The following is a 22,027-nucleotide window of genomic DNA, read 5'->3' as shown; positions in this document are numbered from 1 at the left end:
CATATTTAACAAGGGTACCCATATTTCTGAAGCCCAGTGATCATCAAACATTTCTCATCAAACAAATATTTTGTTTCGTTTTTTTCCACAAACAGATAACACTGACCTCACAATGTTGTGCTGTGATATTCCAAAGGAGGCAGTAATCTAAAATCTCCAGCAGAGTCTGGGTCCATGAGGCCAAAGGGCCAGTTTTTCCTGAGTATAAAATTGACTACAGAAATCTGATGAGCTTCAGACTTCAGTTGAAGATAAGTTTTCATCTCTTAACCTAACAAGAAGACACAGAGACTCCAGGTAATATATTTTAATACAATATGAACAGGTAACGTTAGTGTGAATGTGCTTTTTAGAGCTCACATGTGATCACAGGTGATGTATAGACATGTTTAAAAAAAGGGAAAAAAAACATCACTAGACTGCAAAGGAACTACAGAAATTTTGGTTTTGTAATACTGAATTTATTTAAGCAATGAATTAATTAACAATCCTTGTTTATGGAATAATTTAAAACTTTGAGAGAATTAATGAAATGACTAAAGTAATTTGTATTGTAGTTTTTGTAATTGTACATATTTCAGATGTTAAGCATAATAAAATTTGAAACTGTCAGGTTGGAAACCCGAGAGACTAGAAAGTTAGCCCCTTATAGATTAATAAGTACAGTATTTCCAGCACTGCCATAAAAACAAATATAAATTCATTAGGCTGGTTAATTTCAGTTTTGAACTATACTAGTTTTTACATCTGCATTTGCTTGATTGAAACTTCGTACCCAGAAGTGGTTCAATCTTATATTTTATAGTTCTTATGATTTATCTTCTCTTATTTTCACTGAAACTATTTGAACAGATTTGTCGTGAGAAATAAGTTGACGATTAGCATAGAAGATTTCTGAATAACTGTTTTCTTCTCAAAAGCAGTTAATTCAGTGCACTGAGCATCATTTTTTACATTTATTCTAATAGGTCTCTTCATTAACTTTTCTAAGATGGCATCACTTCTGGTGTATCTGAAGCAGCCAAACTGCATCTACATACGTGCTTATCTGTGGCTGGCGTACCTTGCTGTGATAAATGCAGAGGTGAGTGCACTCACTCAGACAAAATGCAAATGTTCTTCAAGTGATTAAAGATTTTTAAAAATCTGTGAAAGATTACATTTTTAACCATTTCTTCAAAAATAGGGAATGTTACAACCCAAAGCTGACAAGATTGGGACTTTAACTGAAAAAACCATAAGAGTACCCAGAGGAATTTTGAAGATTCGAGGTAAGATGTGAGTGATGTTACAAGAGGTGAATGTGCTGTTTAGAACTCAATGTGTGCAATATAGTTCAGACTCTTAAATTGGTCAGCCTCTAATTAATGAAATAACATCATGAATTTTTTTTTTTCAGTGAACATAAGAAAATAACTTGAATGTAAATCTACACCTTCCACTTATTTAGTATATGTGGTTTCATGAATATGCAAATTAGTCCCTGCCTCTACTCAATTACACCAGCCCAGACTGGGCTTGCTAGTTTGTTTTTAATGTAAAAAAGCTCTAACTTTGCCAAATCTAAAAACCCTTTCACACCAAAAGTGAACTGAACAAGCCTCAGGCTGGAGGAAATGTAAATTCACAGCTCTAACAAACCTTTCAGCTGTGTAGCCATTCTGAATCGCAGAATAATTTGATGTCGGAGAAGAAAGTTTAACAAGTTTAAAGTTTAAAAGTCATTTTTGCTTATTAGTATGTTTGAATGTGATCAATGAAGGTCAGCAGCACAGACATTGCCAGTCAGTATGGGAAAACAAAGTAACTGGCTTTATCTATTTGAACAAGCAACTCAGATGTTTTCTTGTTTAAATTAAAGAGTAATGTGTTACTTTATGAACTAGTTGAAAAAAACAATCTGATTATGTAACCCTCATTACTTCATATACTTCAGCATCCAGGGTTCCGCAACGGTTCGAGCACTGTCCACATTAGTGTTGTTTTTGGCGGCCTGTTTTAATTTTAGTTTTAGTCTAGTCTTTGTGTGAAGCTGTCCTTTTAGTTTTTATTAGTTTTAGTCACGTTCATACTCTTTTTAGTCTAGTCTAGTTTTAGTCGATGAAAACTGATGGCATTTTCGTCTAGTTTTAGTCAGAATTATCCATGACTATTTTAGTCTAGTTTTAGTCAACGAAAACTGATGACATTTAGTCTAGTTTTCGTCAAAGAAAATTGTATTTTAGTCTCTTTTTAGTAATACAATTCTATTTAACCCAGTCAATATAGTATAAGTACCTAGTAGTATAGACGAAACCAAAATTTTCTTTTAGCCAAACCCATTTCAAACAGGGTTATCTTATTATTATTGTTACCTTATAGACTCAAGAATACATCCATTCCAGACACGGACGACGCTCTGATTTGAATTTACAACATTTATTTTACCAACCAAGCATGTTAGAAGTACACACACATCTCCGAATCCCGGCTGGCCGGCCATCGGTCCCTTTCTCTGTGTCAGACTTAACTTTGTTGTCGTCTTCTAAATAATGCCACGAGTGGGGCTTGAGGAAGTGACGTCACCTCCGTCTGCGCAGTGCGACCTGAAGTGAGACACCGGAAACAGAAATACTGCAAAATAATAATAATAATAACGCGACTAAACGAGACAAAATAACGTTAGAACATTTCGTTTCGTCTTGTTTTAGTCAACGAAAGTGAAGAGACATTTTAGCATAGTTTTTATTTTGTAAACCACATTTAGTCTCGTTTTTATTCGTCAACAATATTGCATTATACATTTAATTATCGTCATCGTCACATGACCAGCATTTACTTTGCGTCTTATCTCGTTTTCGTCACGTGATAAAGGTTCGTTGACGACAATATTTAGTCATAATTTTCGTTGACGAAAGCAACACTACTCCACATGATGCAATTTTGTCATCAGAAGTGTCTTAGGACGGTCTGTGTAACAGCACAGGCACGATGTGTTGTCCATCCACGCTCATCCGTGTTTGAGTATACTTTGAAAGCTGTATGGACATGACTGTGCATGAGACAGAATGGAACGTGAAGCACCTAGCAACAAGTTATTTTATGCTAGTAATGTGATAAAACATGCAAGCAACATAACAATATGATAAAACTTGCCAACAACATGCCATATTTCAAGCTAAGGTGTTAGGGTTAGGGTTAGGGTAGTGCTGTGACTAGTGCTGTCAATTGATTAAAAACAATTAACTAATTAACTGCACATTTTTTTCTGAAATTAATGGCGATTAATCCCACCTAACATTAAAGTTTTTAAATATACTTTTATATTGTAATAATTTCACATTCAATCATCAAATTAATGTCCAAACAACAAAGACAGTTTATTTTTAATATTTGTTTGATGGCATCTTTTTTATGACTCAAGGCCAGTATCACTGATCCCAATTAATACTGATTTCCCTATAAAAAATGTTTCCCCCTAATATTTAACCATTAACTATAGCCCTTTAACTTTATATTATAATTAAGAGCTTTCAATTAAAAACATTATTAGACTTTAAAATTAACTTCTCATTTAAGTGAACTTAAAACAATCTTCACATAAACCCACAATAATAAATGTCATATTTATCTACCTGTGCCCCTCAGCATAAATATACAGAAATTGAATAAAGTTATCAAACACTAAATTCTAAACTAAATACAGATGAATCCTTAAAGCTATAAAAGTTATTGATTTCCTCTTTTTCTTGATGAACAGACATCACAGCAGCTGGTTATTACTGTAGGTTGTTTTTGGCTGCCATTTCTTTAAGAGCTGCTGCTACTGAACGTGACGCGGATTTGACACGCATTGTATTTTCTCTCAACTCTCTTTACCTTTTCTGACACACTTCACTGACGAGTTAAATCTGGTGTGTTAGATACTTTACACTTTACACCATGTGCACTATGGACACTTTACACACACTGCTGCGTGTGCACAATCCCACAAAAGACTCAGCAATATATGTATGTTTACATGCTCATGCACTACAAATCATCCTGCACTGTTCCCCAACCAGCTGCTGACTCAAAATGTTTCTCTTTGCACATGTACAGTATTTGTGAAGCATTCGTATAGTTTGTATTTTTTATCTTCTATTTTTTAGTTTGTATAGGGTAATATTTATGTGAAGCATTCGTATAGTTGTATTTTTTTATCCTTTATTCTCTTAGTTTGTATAGGGTAAATACTTATATAGTATACTTATAGTTAAATCTGTCATTAGGTTAGTTGTGTATAGGTTTATAGTGTTTTTTACTTCATTGTTGTATGTCTGTATTTATGTAGCACCATGGTCCTGCGAGACACGACATTTCGTTCCACTGTATGTCCCCACATGTAGCGGAATGACAATAAAGCTCAACTTGAACTTGAACTTGAGATGAGGGAGACAGAGCTGGGCTGCTCCAGGACAATTTTGAAAACCATTTCAGAGACGTTCTTAATGTAACTCATATATAACATATTACATGCATGCCACAGTTTTACGGCAGCTTTAATCGCCTTTTTGGTAACTTCATGCCTTTACTGACAAAGACATTGCATGCTCATAATGTGTTAAATAATTATAACGTTAAACTGAAAAAAATATTTGCCTGCGTTAACACGCTAATTTTGACAGCACTCGTTAAAACATGTTAGCAAAATGCTAATTCGTGTTTGCAGTGTGTTAAAATGTGTTAGCAATATGTTAAATCATGCTAGCAACATGTTAAAAATTATTAGCAGCATTAAAATAGTAGTAACATGCTAATGCATGCTAGAAATGAGCTCAAACAAGCTAGCAATGTGCTAATTCATGCTAACATGTTAAATCATGCTAACAAAGTACTAAACTGACCAAAATTATAAACGCAACACTTTTGTTTTTGCCCCCATTTTTCATGAGCTGAACTCAAAGATCTAAGACTTTTTCTATGTACACTAAAGGCCTATTTCTCTCAAATATTGTTCACAAATCTGTCTAAATCTGTGTTAGTGAGCACTTCTCCTTTGCCGAGATAATTCATCCACCTCACAGGTGTGGCATATCAAGATGCTCGTTAGACAGCATGATTATTGCACAGGTGTGCCTTAGACTAGCCACAATAAAAGGCCACTCTAAAAATCTGCAGTTTTATCACACAGCACAATGCCACAGATGTTGCACGTTTTGAGGGAGCGTACAATTGGCATGCTGACTGCAGGAATGTCCACCAGAGCGGTTGCCCGTGAATTGAATGTTCATTTCTCTACCATAAGCCGTCTCCAAAGGCGTTTCAGAGAATTTGGCAGTACATCCAACCGGCCTCACAACCGCAGACCACGTGTAACCACACCAGTCCAGGACCTCCACATCCAGCATCTTCACCTCCATGATTGTCTGAGACCAGCCACCCGGACAGCTGCTGCAACAATCGGTTTGCATAACCAAAGAATGTCTGCACAAACTGTCAGAAACCGTCTCAGGGAAGCTCATCTGCATGCTCGTCGTCCTCATCCGGGTCTCGACCTGACTGCAGTTCGTCGTCGTAACCGACTTGAGTGGGCAAATGCTCACATTCAATGGCGTCTGGCACTTTGGAGAGGTGTTCCCTTCATATTCCCTTCGGATGAATCCCGGTTTTCATTCTACAGGGCAGATGGTATGGGCAGGCATATGTTATGGACAACGAACACAGGTGCATTTTATTGATGGCATTTTGAATGCAGAGATACCGTGACGAGATCCTGAGGCTCATTGTAGTGCCATTCATCCATGACCATCACCTCATGTTGCAGCATGATAATGCATGGCCCCATGTTCCAAGGATCTGTACACAATTCCTGGAAGCTGAAAACATCCCAGTTCTTGCATGGCCAGCATACTCACCGGACCTGTCACCCATTGAGCATGTTTGGGATGCTCTGGATCTGCGTATACGACAGTGTGTTCCACTTCCTGCCAATATCCAGCAACTTCGCACAGCCATTGAAGAGGAGTGGACCAACATTCCACAGGCCACAATCAACAACCTGATCAACTCTATGCGAAGGAGATGTGTTGCACTGCGTGAGGCAAATGGTGGTCACACCAGATACTGACTGGTTTTTCGGAGAAGTGCTCACTAACACAGATTTAGACAGATTTGTGAACAATATTTGAGAGAAATATAGGTACACCTAAAAAAAATTGAATATCGTGAAAAAGTAAATTTTTTCTTTTAACTTATTTCAAAAAGTGAAACTTTCAAATATTTTAGATTCATTACATGTAAAGTAAAAAAATTCAAGTTTTTTTGTTTTAATTTTGATGATTAGAGCTTTTTTAACCTTTATTTCACCAATAGACACAAATTTATCTAGTTTTAGATATTTTTGCAAATTATTCCATGCCCAGGGTGCCCAATATGAAAATGCAGTTTTCCCCAGTTCTGTACAAACTCGAGGTATGTTACAAATCAAAGACTTGGAAGAGCGTAGCTGGTAATTGCCAGAACAAAGACAAAGAAGAGTACAGAGATAAGCTGAAAGTTTACCTAACATTGCTTTATAGATAAAAATGTACCAGCATGGTAGCATGCTGGTACATGGTATACCGAAGCATGGTATACCGAATCAAGTCTTGTTAAGATAGAAGAGGCCGCATGCATGTATAATATATCACCATAATCAAGCACACTTAGGAAAGTAGCTTCTACAAGTTTCTTTTTGGCATTAAAAGTAAAATTAGATGTATTTCTAAAATAAAAGCCAAGCTTCAGTTTGAGCTTCCTGATTAGATTAGCAATGTGTACACTGAATAAAAGCCTATCATCAATCCAAATACCCAAGTACTTGTAAGAAGGTACTCTTTCAATAATTTTACCATGAGATGTAAAAATGCTAATATTATCAAGTACTTGTGCCTGAGCTTTTGAAAAAAACATAAACTTTGAGCTTACAGCTCATGAAAGTCAAAAATCAGTATCTCAAAATATTAGAATATTTACATTTGAGTTTCAATTAATGACCATCCCTACTGTATAAATACCGGGTATCTCTTGTTCTTTGAAACCACAATAATGGAGAAGACTGCTGACTTGGCAATGATCCAGAAAACGAACATTGACGCCCTCCACAAAGAGGGTAAGTCACAGAGGGTCATTACTGAAAGCTGTGGCTGTTTACAGAGTGCTGTATCAAAGCATATTAAATGCAAAGTTAAATGGTAGGAAAATGTGCACAAGCAACAGCGATGACCGCAAGCTTGAGAATACTGTCAAGCAAAGCTGATTCAAACACTTGGGAGAGCTTCACAAGGAGTGGACTGAAGCTGGAGTCAGTGCATCAAGAGTCTCCACGCTCAGACATCTTCAGGAAAAGGGCTACCAAGCCACTTCTGAACCAGAGACAACGTCAGAAGCGTCTTACCTGGGCTGTGGAGAAAAAGAACTGGACTGTTGCTCAGTGGTCCAAAGTCCTCTCTTCAGATGAAAGTAAATTTTGCATTTCATTTGGAAATCAAGGTCCCAGAGTCTGGAGGAAGAGTGGAGAGGCACAGAATCCATGTTGCTTGAAGTCCAGTGTGAAGTTTCCACAGTCAGTGATGATTTGGGCTGCCATGTCATCTGCTGGTGTTGGTCCACTGTGTTTTCTGAAGTCCACAGTCAACGCAGCCATCTACCAGGAAATTTTAGAGCACTTCATGTTTCCTTCTGCTGACAAGCTTTATGGAGATGCCGATTTCATTTTCCAGCAGGACTTGGCACCTGCCCACACTGCCAAATGCAGGGACGTGCACAGGGGGGTTGCTCAGGTTGCCCTGGCAACTGCCCATATGCCATTTTCGACTCACGTTGCCCTTCTGAGGAAAAAAAAAAACAACATCGTACAATGGATGCAGATTTTCACGTAGGCCTAGATTAATAATAATAATTAAAAAAAAATCGAAAAGCCTCATTCACTTCAATTCGGGCACCGAAAGTGAAAGTCAGTAGGGGAAGGGCAAACTCTGTTTAGGTGGCTGCTGCAGCGCTGCACGTGACGGGCACCTGAGCTGAGCCTGCATGAGCGGGCGCCAGATTGTCGCGGTTGTTGGGTGAGGCGTCTCATATGGAGCGATTTTTGTGCCGATATTTATCAAACAAATCCAGTGTTTTGCAAATAAACACAATCTGCTTTGCAAAGAAAAACTCAACTTTCAAACAAACGCAAAGTGATTTTCAAATACAAAACTCTTTGAGAGAAAATGCAGAGGTATGGACAAATATATGTATTGTGTGTTACAACTGTGAGACTCATTTGCCTTTTTATGAGGAAACTTGGCTTGATTTTCTCACAAATGCGACAGGCTGATTTTCTCACACGTGTGCGGGCAGATTTTCTCACATGTGCAATTGAGCAAATTTCTTTTCCAAAACAGCAGATGGCGCTGTTGGTCAATTTATGCTAGTCTCCCGAGACCTGAAACACCTCTTTACCTTTTCAGACCAATATGAGTGGGGAACAGGTGAGTTTCTGTCTTACTAGATCTATAATTAACCATTTAGATTTAGATTTTCACAAAGTGACCCTACTACAGTGTCAGTGAAATTCACAACAAGTGCTGTAAAGTTGTTAACATGATTGATTAGCTCAAAAATCAGAGGTGAGGAGGCACATAGGGCAGGTAGGCCTAAGTGATGATCACCAAATATGAGATGAGAGGACCATGCTAGAAAGTATAGGGTTAAAGAGCTGCATGCTAAATAATTGTAATCTAAAAAAACAATGGCTATTTTAGAGGTCATTTCAAAGATCTTGCCTGAGCAGAACATAATGACTTGATAGGATACTGATGTAGGGATTTTCATGACTCAAGTCATGTTTTTCTGTGTTATTATTATTAGTAGTTAAGGTGATTGAGTGCTGTATTTCAGTGTTTTACTTCTTTGTGTATATATATTTTAATAAAGACCCTGTTATTCTCAGTTCTTCATATAGCCCGTGAGTTGTTGTTTTTTTTTTGGGGGAGTGCCCTTTTTTCAGGTCAGAGCAACTGCCCCTCAAAATTCCTGTGCACGTCCCTGGCCAAATGTACCAAAAGCTGGTTCAATGACCATGGTGTTACTGTGCTTGATTGGCCAGCAAACTCGCCTGACCTGAACCCCATAAAGAATATATGAGGAAGATGAGAGACACCAGACCCAACAATGCAGATGACCTGAAGGCCGCTATCAAAGCAACCTGGGCTTCTATTACACCTGAGCAGTGCCACAGGCTGATTGACTCCATGCCACGCCAAATTGATGCAGTAATTCATGCAAAAGGAGGCCCAACCAAGTATTGAGTACATATACAGTAAATTAACATACTTTTCAGAAATCTGACATTTCTGTTTAAAATATCCTTTTTTTATTGATCTTATGTAATATTTTAATTTTCTGAGACACTGAATTTTGGGTTTTCATTATCTGTAAGCCATAATCATCAAAATTTCAAGAAATAAAGGCTTGAAATCTTTCACTCTATGTGTAATGAATCTATATAATATGTGGGTTTCACTTTCTGAAATAAGTGACAAAAAATATTGACCTTTTTCAAGATATTCAATTTTTTTTTAGATGTACCTGTAGGCCTTTTGTGTACATAGAAAAAGTCTTAGATCTTTGAGTTCAGCTCATGAAAAATGAGGGCAAAAACAAAAGTGTTGCGTTTATAATTTTGGTCAGTGATGCTAGCAACATGCTAGAAACATTTAAAAATAGTAGCAAGATGTTAAATCATGTTAGCAACATGCTGTTCATGGTTTCTCATACCAAACTTTGACAACCTTTTTTTTTATCTGTTCTGAAACTAATATTTTCTCTTTGTTATTTTCAACAGCTCTGCCATCAGAGACAATGGAAGTGGCAGCTCTAGGAAGACCTCTGTTTCCTGGTATGCTGTATGACTGCCGCAAGGATTCCTTTCTTCCAGGTGCTTCTCCACCCTAAACAAACTTTATTTTTAAAATACTTTGAATTGCCACTTACTAGTCATTGCTTTAAAAATACAAAAAAATATATTTAAAAAACCTGCATGTTAACCGGTCACTAAACCATCCATCAGCCACTTCTTCATGCATAGAATAACTGTTTGAGCTACATCTGATTTCAGTTGTTACTCTGTGGGATAAGAAATCACTGAGTGAAGATCTATACAGTCGTCCAAAGCCCCAGACAAATGTGGAGTACAGAAGCTCTGACACTCTCTCAAGTAAATTCAGGCTCCTAGACGCAAGCACTTCCCTCAAGGCCAGTTTCATGGGAGGGCTTGTGGAGGTGGGAGGATCTGGCAAGTACCTGCATGACACTAAATCCTCAAACCAACAGTCCAGAGTCACAATGTATTACAGTGAAACCACAAGATATGAACAGCTAGATATGAGCCACCTGCGCAAGATCACCTACCCTGAGGTGTTTGAGCAGAAAACTGCAACTCATGTGGTCATTGCTGTGCTGTACGGAGCGCAGACATTCATGGTGTTTGATCAGAAACGATCAGAAGAGGAAAACAAGCAAAAGATTGAGCAAAATCTGAATAACATGGTCAGAAAGATCTCTGAATTATCTGCTGAGGCAAATGCAGCTATCCAAATGACTGCTACTGAAAAGCAAATGGCTAATAAGATCACCTGCACATTTCACGGTGACGTCCGCCTTCAGCAGAACCCCACCACATACATGAAGGCCCTGGATCTGTACAATCAGCTCCCGGCTCTGCTGAAGAATCCACAAAATGAAGTCCCAATAAAGGTCTGGCTTTATCCGCTTCATCTTTTGAATGCAACAGCAGCTCGTGTAGAGAGAGAAATCAGTACAAGTGTGGCCTTTGAAACTGAATCTATAATCGAGGAGCTGGGAGAGGCAGAGAGGACATTCAATGACCTGTTAGGAAATGCACTGGTTAATAGTTTCAGAGACATTAAAGAGAGGCTGCGCTCATTTCAGAAATCATTTAGTATTTACAAGACAATGTTCCTGCAAGCAGTTGGCAGGGTCTTGCCTGCTGTTCGAGGAGGAGGAATGGAGGAGAAGTATCTAGAAAATATCATAAGGGTCCACAGGAGATCCCCATTCACTGCTGACATTATGAATCAGTGGTTAAATGATGCCAAGTCTGAAATTGGCCTCTTGAGCTCTCTCACCAAGTCACTGGAAGGGATCCAAATTGAAGACTCAGATGGTCTCAACAGGATCCTTGTTAATCCTGATTTTTTTGCAGTGGTTTGCTTGACCTTCACATCTCTGAAGTATGAAGACCCATATCTTTCAGCCTTGAAGGAGTTCCTGAAAACCGACAGGTTTAAAGATCTAGATGCGGAACAAACCATGGTCTCTGTGGCATCTGTCAAAAAGTGGTTTGCTGATACGGATCTCCTAGGAAAGATTAGATTTAACATGAATGTTTTCAAAACTTTATTAAAGCCACTTGTGGAACAGAAGGTCCTGTTCATTATTTCTGCCATCTCAGATCCCTCCAATCCAGGCTCCTCTATCTATTTGTATGAACTTGGGCAACTGACAGACAAACAGGTTCAGTATCCTTTCAGAGTGCTTTCAAGATTGGAGAATTGAACCCGGATACACTGTTAAAAGTAAACAACAACGTGAACAATCACTTTCAATAAAGTGATTTACAACTATTACATTTCAATATTAAAGCACTTCATTTTCCAAAGTAAACCTAAGCATTTGTGAGTCATTTAAAAAAAATATTGTCTTAATGCTCATCAAAGGTGAACTTAGGTTGGATCTTTGCTACAGAAATTGACTCTGTGTAAAGCCGGGCTTACATGTTGCGATTTTTAAAAAGTCCTTTAGGATTGTACTTGTCAGACTGTACAAACATGATGATCATGTCACACTATGGGATCTCAGTTGTCATTAATGTCAGACTGTACGACAGTCAAGACGAGTTAAAAACGGGTGTGTGCAAGAAAACTTGTCCGGAGTTTTACATTATCAAGCCATACACGTCCAGTGACTGAGAACTGCATTGCACACGGGACTGAAATATTGGCTGAAAGTACAGACACATTCATTCCATTATATTTGCATGCTTCACAAAGATTGCAGAAAGAAAGAAAAGAGCATTTCTACACGCATCTCAGTCATAAAACCAATTCAAAAGCAGCATTTCTTCTGTGTTACTGTACTAAGTGTTCCAACACAGCAAATACATTTTTACTGCAAGACAAATAGCTCATTCAGTTTAAACCTTAAAAGTGTAATCACATAATGTATATGCTTGTGGTGTATTAAAAAATATATTGACAATAAAATTGTAAATTAAAAAATAACTTTAATCCAAAAAGTGACCAAAGCATCATAGTGTTATAAAATTATAGAGGGATTACTGCAAAAGATTGTAGTAAACAATTAATTATTTATATATATATGAATAGTTCAAATGCAAAACCCTCTAAGTGCCATCTAAACATTTCTCCTAAAATTAGCATTTTTTATCAGGCTCCTATGTTTAGGTTCAGTATTTTTTCTCTTATGGCAATATATAGGTATTTTTCTAAGCAATTAAAGTGAAATAACTGAACATAAATATAGGAGCCTGATAAAAATGCTTATTTTAGAAGAAAATTTCAGATGGCACTTAGGCTTTTGTATCTGAACTCTTCATACACACACATATATATATATATATATATATATATATATATAAAACAGTTCTTTCTGGTTCTCGAATCTGATTGGCTGATAGGTATGCGATATTGGAGTCCAACAGAGCTCTTCATCCTCTTCACCGTTTGTATCACTCCGCTTGCCGAAGTTGCCGTATTTCTCACAGCGAGTGTTATGGCAGATGGCCAAATCCACTATAATTAAAAAATAATACTATTTTGTGTCACGGAAAGCAGTTTTAATTGTTTTTTTTAGGCTTGAATGTGCTTGCTTGGACTTGAAATATGCGGTTTGTTAATAAAGATAAGGTCTATTTCAAAATTAGCTTCGACGTTTTCGGAGACAGGAGATCCATCGGTTCAGCGGGCGTTCAGCGCTCATTACACCCACAGAGAGTGTCTGACCGCGGCCAGATCTTCTGGAATTTACCGCTAGCTCTGATGTCTCTATAGTAGTTCAACACAAGATATTATTCCTGTTGGGTAAATCTAACGGCCAGTCTTTGGTCTCATTAAATTTTACATTTATTTGTTCCAGAGCAAATCGTTTTGGCAAAATATTATCATGTTTATTCAATGCTGTATATCATGCTGTCTTTGTACGGTTGGCTGAATTTCCTAGCAACTTTTTCTAATGGCTGTTGTTGTTTATTACAGTAAATATGATTATTCAATAAATAATAATAGTGTTAAGTACCGAGGCATGGTCCCTGTTCGTGATGGTGATTTAGTTACATTGTTCCGCCATTAGGTGGCGACAAGAGACTGTTTTTACGAGTCAGCGCTGCAGTAAAGACTTTTACTTTGAAAAATAAACGCTTTTCTGAACAGAAGTTATTTTTACTTTCAACAAGTGAGCAGTGCTGTCAACACAAATCACTGTAACGGATGAAAGGATATTGACGATAAGACAAAGATAACGCTTCCTCAGTGGACATTCAGACTTATGTTTTATTGTCTGTAGGAGATGCTATATCAGATGCAGGTAATCACAGTCGCTCAGTCCATCTCTCTCATAATACTTCACTCTACATAATACAAGCTTTTACTACAGTACTATAATAAGTTTTCAATGAGGCAACTCAACGTTCCTTCGTTGCTAGTTCTAAAGTGATGTTTTGGAATTAGTAACGGAGGCTTGGGCTCAACTGTTAAACTGTCAACTTTAGATTTAAATCTGTGGCGGAAGGAAGTAGTTCTGCACAAAAGAGGGCTTTTAAAGACACTTCGTTGTTGTTTGTAATTTATTTACGCACTCGTGCTGTCGAACTGTTGTATAAACGCAATATCACACTCGTAGATGTGCCATATGGCTGTATATTGCACGGCTGTGATTACCTACGGCACTTGGACAATAAAACATAAGTCTGAATGTCCATTGAGGAAAGCGTTATCTTTGTCGTATCGTCAATACACGCACCATGACTCGGTACTACCCAGCAAACACAGAACGGTCCCATTTGGTTATTTTTTGGGGAACCAAATAAGAACGTTCTAGGAACGTTCCCTGTAGGTTTTTTTTTTTAATAACCTAGAGAGAATGTTCCCGGAACGTTCTCTGCAGGTTATTTTTAGTAGTCATAACCATGTAAAGTAATTAAAACTTTGCAGATTTTTCTGATTATTCTAATGCTGAAATGTGTATTTCAGCACGCGCTTCTCTCCTGTGTTCCATATAAAGCCGCGCACTCCCATATTTGTAAAAATTAACGGTCATTTTATTTTACTGACTGACTAACACTCGTTTATCGATCTCTTTATTGAATAATTACTTATAATTGATAAATATTCAGTAAATATTGTGATTTCAGAGAGATTTGACAAGTAATTGTTGACAAGTAATATTATCCGAGAAGTTTTTGATTACGGACCAAAAGAGAGAATCACATCATTGTTAATTCAGTGGTAAGAAATGAATGTAATGTTAAAGTCAAATAAATGTTATTAATTTTTAATGTCTGTAAAAATAAAATTCACATTTTTAAAACCCAATATTTTGTTGAAGTCATTGTTATTTGGTACTTAAGAAACGTAATATCTGGGTTATTATATGGTATGGTAGTTATAAAGAAGTCTTACATATTAACAGATAATTCAATCTCATTTAATGCTCCTTATGATGGTTAAATGTGCTCTGATTATCTCTAATGATTAAACAATAATTTGAAACAAGACATTTACTGATTATTGAGGTCCATATCTGTCCGTCTTCCATACCGCTTATACTCTGCAGGACGGGAGTGCTGGATGATTATGGACAGCAGCAGTATCGAAGTAAGGAGGTTAGGAGAACGTTCTGGGAACCTTCTAGGAACGAAAATAGAACATTTCCTTGGTTAGACGATGACACCGTATATGGACGATAGCCAGAGATAACTATAAAAAAACACTATCTGTGATATCGTGAGGATTTGGCATTTCCAATTAATGTATAAAATTATTATTATTATGGTAGTTTTATTATTAAATTTATAGGTCTACTACAATTAATTTGCCACAAAATAATTGTGCATTTACCGCACAACTGAGGCGTAGATAATAAAAGATTTGGTAACACTTTAAATTAAGGTACACATTCACTACTAACTGATTGCTTATTAGCATGCTTATTAGTACTTATAAAGCACATATTAATGCCTTATTCTGCACAACCATATTCTACGCCCAACAGACCATTAACTAAGAGTTTTTCTTTAATTAACTCATAGCTACTGCTTATTGGGAGTGAATAAGGCAGTTGTATGAGAATTATGATTTTAATATACTTTGCTTATTATGGGCCTTATAAGCTGGTAGTAGCAGAAGAATAGTCATTCTCTCTTAATAACACTTAATAAATATAGTTTATTCTTATGTAACAACACACATAACTTAATTCACTAGTAGTTGGACACTTATTAACCCATAACCGTTCCCTATTCTTACTCAATAACAGACCAAAGACAGCACAAGTAGAAACATCTCCTTTAATCTAAACATGTATATAATTGTGCCATACAATGAACCAATATGACTTAACAAAAACAAAATTTCACAAAGATAAAACCTGTACATGTCAATATGAACTAGTAGCTAATCTACTAAGACTATAAACAAATGTATTGCAGTCTGTATAAAGCTGTGTATAAAACTTTATAACAGAACTTTTTAGTGTGTATTAAACGATCCTAAACATAAAACATACACAGCACAATATAGCCTTGTTTTGTAGCTTAACTCACATTTTCAACATTTTCACACTTGTAGCAGAACAGAACCGAACAAATCAGCAAGTTAGCATTTTAATACTTCATCAGTAAGGAAAGAAGTTTCCCGAGATTTCATGTCCTCTATTATGGCTTTTGTTTCAGGGCTAATGTGGGTGGCACACTTGTTAGAAAAAGACAGCAGGGTCTCATTCGCAGGATCAAACTTCAGGCTTTTGTAGGTTTCTGGGTCCACTATGTACAGCTCTACAATCGGAGCCGTCATCTTGATGGTTCCACGATCCACGCCATTTACCCTGAAGGCTTCTGTCATTGTGTGGACACGGCTGAAGGTATTCAGGACTTTCTTATATCTACGGATGACCTCAGCTGGCCCTTAAAAATAAATAAATAAATTATTATGTATGTTTGTCTATATATATATATAGACATATATATAAAACACAACTCGGGACACAACACAAAAGAAATCAGGAGATAGATATGGTCAAAGCTACTGTAGAGAACTATATGAAATGTATGCTACTGTAGTGAAGTGTATGAAATGGAGATAACAATAATAAACATTCATGCCATTTTTAATAATATCAAAAAAATATATATAATAATAGCAAAGACATAACTGACTTGCTGGAGTTTGGTATATTCTTGTATTCTCAGTTTTCTCAAAAACGCCAGTCTTTGTGCTGAGGACATTAAATTCAAATTCACGCGAACTATTTAAAAATAGTTTCTTAATTCCTGTTAAAGTATTTATTATAATGAATTATTTATGCAATGTTTAGATTACATTAGTAATTACATTATATTTTTGTTCATCATAGATTTTAAATATTGTGTAAATGAAACTGACCAATCCAGCAGCATTTTGTTCATACTAAAAATGTAAATTTTCTTTGTAATACTCTGACAAACAGCTTATTCATAAACATATGTATGAAATATTTTTTTTCTCTCTCTCTCTAGGAATTCACCCTACAATGGCTAGCAGTGGTATGAAATCTTTTTTGTATCCAAAAAAAAAAAAACTTTATTGCCAAAAATTCAGTTAAAAATTAAATGAATGGTATGAATTCACTGATAGGTACTCAGAGAAAACGTGATGAAGAACCAACCGGTTCAAGAGTTACCAGTGCACAGCCTTAGCTGACAACTGGTAAAATCTCACAACTTTAACTGTGGTCTTTAACTGTGTATAAAAATGCTTAGTTAATAAGACATGTATTTCAGTGTAGAGTTTGTCACGAATCTGGTCCATGCATTTCCAGTTAATCACCACCAGAGGTCACCCACTCACCACATGGACTCTTGCACTTCACTACAATCCCCATCATTCATTACACTACCTCATTACATACCTTCTATGTAGATATCAGAGAACAATTTAAAATACTGTATCAATGCATTCTATGGCACCTTTAACTTAAAGTGACAACCATCCGTTTATATGTAAAGTCTCATTTTTTTTCTTCAGGATTCTTTGCTCTGCTGTCTTTTAAGCTTCATCTGAAACACTCCAGCTTCTTTTTCTTTAAAGCTCATCTCTAACTATGCTCTTATTAATACGTTATAAACATTTTCTCAATAAATGCTTAAAACAATAACTTGTAGTGTCTGTCTTAAACTATACTTTCTCAATAAAACAAATACAATAATGTGTGATGACTTTCATAATAAACCACTTTGTTCATAAAACAAATACAATAACATGTAGCAGTTACATAATTGCCCATATGAGGCTTTTCCAGGAAATAAACAAAATAATACACCATTAGACATATTATATTAACTAAATACCGTACATGAAACAATGAGGCAGGGTAATTGTATTCTTATGCATCCTCCATGCAATTAATCTGACTCATTGTAATTCAAGACAATAGAAATAGGATTAGGCCTACATATGAAACATTTATTGACCATAAATCTAACAGAAATGCAGAAAACTGAAGTGAAAGCAGAAAAAACAGCTATTACTGTAACAAAAACGCCTTTGACACAACATAGTCTTCTTAATGAATCTGAACTGAGAGGACAATTCTTCAAGCCACTGAACCATCGTACGACTCGTCGACTAACTCTGCTCTCTCTGCGTCGCCTTGCTCCGTTAGCGGAGTCTTCTTCTGCCTAATGTTTCAGACGGACCAGCGAGCACAAATATTTAGACCATTCCAAGCTGTAAATTAAACTGTTTGCCTTAGCTACTACACTGTAACGCAAAAAGAAAGAAAGAAAAACAGCTAAACGTAAACCCAATAGCCTACTGACGAAAAAAAATGCAGCCTATAAGCCCTTTCCCAGCATCTTAAGGTATATTTCTAGTTAATACAAATGATTCCTCTAAATACTGTATTACATTTCTACAAAACAACATTGCAACAACAGCCAACTGCAGAAACATGAAAATTGACAAAGAAAACTGATCTGAATCATGTAATTCTGTGACTAGCACCGACAGTCTCCTCGGTTGTGTGTTCGGCTATATTTTTATTTTATTAAAACAATTTGTAACCATTTCAACTCATAAACCTACGTCCTGAAGATGCCTTAATATTACTTAAGCGTAGGCCTAATGCCTAATTCTAATAATAATGGATAGAGAGTTGGACTTGTAACCTGAAGGTTGTGGGTTCGAGTCTCAGGTCCAGCAGGGATTGTAGGTGGGGGGAGTGAATAACCAACACTCTCTCCACCCTCAATACCACGACTGAGGTGAGACCCTTGAGCAAGGCCCCCAACTGCTCCCCGGGCTGCCCACTGCTCCGGGTGTATGTTCACTACTGTGTGTGCACTTGGATGGGTTAAATGCAGAGCACAAATTCAGAGTATGGGTCACTATACTTGGCCACACACCACTTCCCTTTCCCTTCCCTTAAAAAATGGACTTGAATTTCATATTAGCTATAGATAAAATTGTATAAATTACTTTGATGTAATAAATCAATATGAAAGGACATGATATTGATCATGTTTTTTATATTTTCCCCCTTTTTCTCCTTGACATTATATACCATAGTTAATAATATATTTCTTAAATATGCAATGTGAAATCCTTTATTGCAATAAAAAGTAGACAATACAAAAAGGAATCGATGAAAAACAAAACATTTATTGAACACTTATGAAATCTTGTATATATTCTCAGAAAACCTCGAAGTGAAATCAGAACAAACAACTTGTTTCCTTAACAAAAAGCCATTTGACAAACCATATCTTCTTAATGAAGCTGAACTCGGAACACGTCTTCAAGCAACCGAACCAGCAGACGCCGCCTCGCTTGCCTCTGCTGTTGATCCGTCACCTTGCTCTGCTGGCTGTGCTTCACCTTCGTCTGCATCGGGGTCCCACTGCTCTTCGGTGCCGACAGCCCGCCCGACCTTCGCTGGCTGGATGGACAGAAGGAAGCCGTCCACGTTGACTTTTAGGTCAATGGCCGGAGACTGCAAAAAATGATCCTCGATTGCCTCCGCATCTTTGAACATGCTGCTGAGGTCGGCGTCGGGCAGGTAGGTGGAGAGCGCCGAGCTGGATAGCTGCACAGTTTACTCGCCATTCTGAGTGCAGACCGTGGCTTTACCTCCAAAGCTGGCGGAGAAAGACAGCGACTGCTGCTTCATTCTGCAGCCCTCGCACCTGTGCATCTTCGACTTTTCCACAAACTCCCTCTGCTAGTAGTGGCAGCTGGAACACCGTTTAATCGTCACTTCTATGCCCTTTATTGTGGCGCTGAAAAGTGCCGTTCTTTCTTCTTCCAGGCTGGTTGCTCCCTCCGTCACCTACAAGTCTGTTCCGTCGCAGATGTGCACCTCTTTAAGCTCACAGTTCGAGCCGCTGACCGTAACCACTTACAGAACAGTGCAACGCAACCTTTGCATGGACCTCTCCCACCTAAAAAAAAGCACAAACATGACATAAGAATGCTATCAATTTTGGCCACAATCAGTACATAGACGCCGAGGTATGCGGCTCTGACACGTCAGATCTGCGTTTCGCACCTTCTACTTTGGGCCGAGAGCCTTGACCTCCGCTACAGTCATCCTTCTGCAGCTTGGTGGCGCGCACCACAGAAACAGCAGCCTGGTCACCTCCTCGCTGGTCCCACGAGAGCACAAGACGTCAAAGCCGTCTGGATCAGAGAAGCCTAAGGAACAAGCAAAAACCCTTAATTAAAACCAAACCTACGGCCGACTTTGCATAGAGCCACAATAAAAGCCATCAGTGAGGCTGATCTGGATAGGCTGCTTACTTATGCTGTGCTTGATGTTCCACAGGCGCACCGGGTTGCCGTTCTTTTCAGCTTGAACGAAGATGGCTTGCTTTTCCATGGTGAAAACGACCACTCAGTGATCGTCCTGCCTAGCACTCTGAAGGACGGCGGTGAAGAACGCGGAACTGTTCCTAGACTGCTTTCTGGGCGACACATCAAAGACAAATCCCTCCACCGCGTCTTCACCCTCTTTTCGCACTTTAGCGGGACTGCTCATTCTTCCTTTTACGGACATGGCCTGACGCAGTTGTTTGGGACTCTGAATTGTCTTGCTCGGACAAATGACAGCATAGGCAGCAGTTGGGCTGTTTATACTTCTGATATGCAAATTAATCTGGGACTGAGGAGTGGCCTCCCATTGGCTTCAGTGGGAGGGTCCACCCACCAATGTCAAAATCAAACCTATGCCCCTGATCACAGTACAGTATTTTGTATATTCACAGTACAGCAAACCCACATAGTCTAATATGGTCAGGCCCGGATTAAGAATTCAGAGGCCCAATAAAAAAATATAATAATAAACACCAATTACTTATGACTTTCATAACTAAACCAATTAGCCTACTAAACATTGTCTTGTTGAACTTTGGGACTGTGTGAGTGTTTTTTTTTTTTTTTTTTTTCAGAACAAGCACCATTTCAGGAAAACATAGAACCCATTTGTTCACCATTTATAAGAGTGAAACTTTCATGGCCAGGCCTGTTTAAACCTGGTGGGTATATTCCAGAAAGTAGGTTTGTGTCTCCAGAGCAGGTCATATTTCTGGATTTACACCAGGTAATGTCTCACAACTTCAGAAATGTTGGAACACATGCTTTTTTAATGAGGATTTAGTGGATGTAACATTTTTTATAGATCTCAAGTTACCACAAACCCAAGCAAATCTAATGTTTGCGGACATTTGTATATCTCCATCTCTGTATATTGTGCCTGTTTTACTTTTCACCATCACTTTGCAGAACACTGTAGAAAAATAGAAACAGTTAAGCCTTAAAATAATAATACTCTAGTAAATCATATCAATACATAATTCAATGAAATTAAAATGTTTGTGCGGTGTGACGAGTCAATTTTATTGCAGCAAGTGAGCATGTTCTCAAAAACGGGCATACTGAATTTTTTTTTTTTCTTTTTTATTCAGTCATGTTATTTAGCTGCTGAATTTCCATTATACCTGACAAGAGGGTTACACATTTACACAATTTGATTGCATAATACCATTTAATAAATGCCTTCAAAGGAATAAACAACAATTACGAGAACATTAATTTTCGCAGGAACAGAAACTGAAAGTGATTGAAAAGCATGTAAGTAAAAAGACCTAAAGTAATTACGGTTATTTTCTTTTCTTCTTATTTCTCTTTCTTTTTTTAACTATCATCTTTTCTTTACTATACTTTCTGTGAAAATATTGTCTTCATTTGTGCTCTAGATGTTTTCAGATATGATGGTGACGTAGGCTTCCACTTCACTCAGAATGTCATTGTAGGAGTCACAGGGAGGCTTCAGGACAGAGAGCACATCTTCCACTAACCCTACGGCTTCATCTAGGCTCTTCTCCTGGTTCCGTTTTTTACACAGAAGCTCAGTGAGTCTTGCACTGCTCTCCACTAGATCTCCCAGAGCCAAAGACCGAACAGGCTGGAATTCATGCTGTCCCATTGGAGGCATTACACTCACCAGATCACTGTTTGCCAGTTGAACAGTGACTAGAGGACCGAAGACATTCCCCAAGAGTCCCAGAGTCTCCTGATGCAGATTCTTTATCACTGCAGCCTTGTCTTTCAGTGACACTGCAGAGAAAGCAATCTGGTCATAAATAGCAGGTTCAGTGCTCTTACGCACATGTTTGTCCTCCCTCTCAGAAACATCCAGGATCAGGCACATTACATCTCTCACCCTGGTGCAGTTTTTCTCAATACTTTCCCTT

General features: G+C 37.7%; 1 protein-coding gene across 1 annotated transcript; it reads left to right on the top strand.

Annotated features, from left to right (window-relative positions):
• Positions 1 to 991: 991 nt before the first annotated feature.
• LOC306858513 (neoverrucotoxin subunit beta-like) lies at positions 992 to 11,562 on the top strand (the record flags this gene model as incomplete). Its single annotated transcript, XM_079399079.1, has 4 exons — positions 992 to 1,084; positions 1,187 to 1,271; positions 9,830 to 9,922; positions 10,103 to 11,562. 4 exons carry the CDS (start codon positions 992 to 994, stop codon positions 11,560 to 11,562), a joined length of 1,731 nt encoding a protein of 576 aa, XP_079255205.1.
• Between the last annotated feature and the right edge of the window lie 10,465 nt (positions 11,563 to 22,027).

This window comes from Barbus barbus, assembly GCF_936440315.1.
Source record: "Barbus barbus genome assembly, chromosome: 39".
Classification (NCBI taxonomy): Eukaryota; Metazoa; Chordata; class Actinopteri; order Cypriniformes; family Cyprinidae; genus Barbus; species Barbus barbus.
This window is presented reverse-complemented; position numbering and strand designations above follow the sequence as displayed.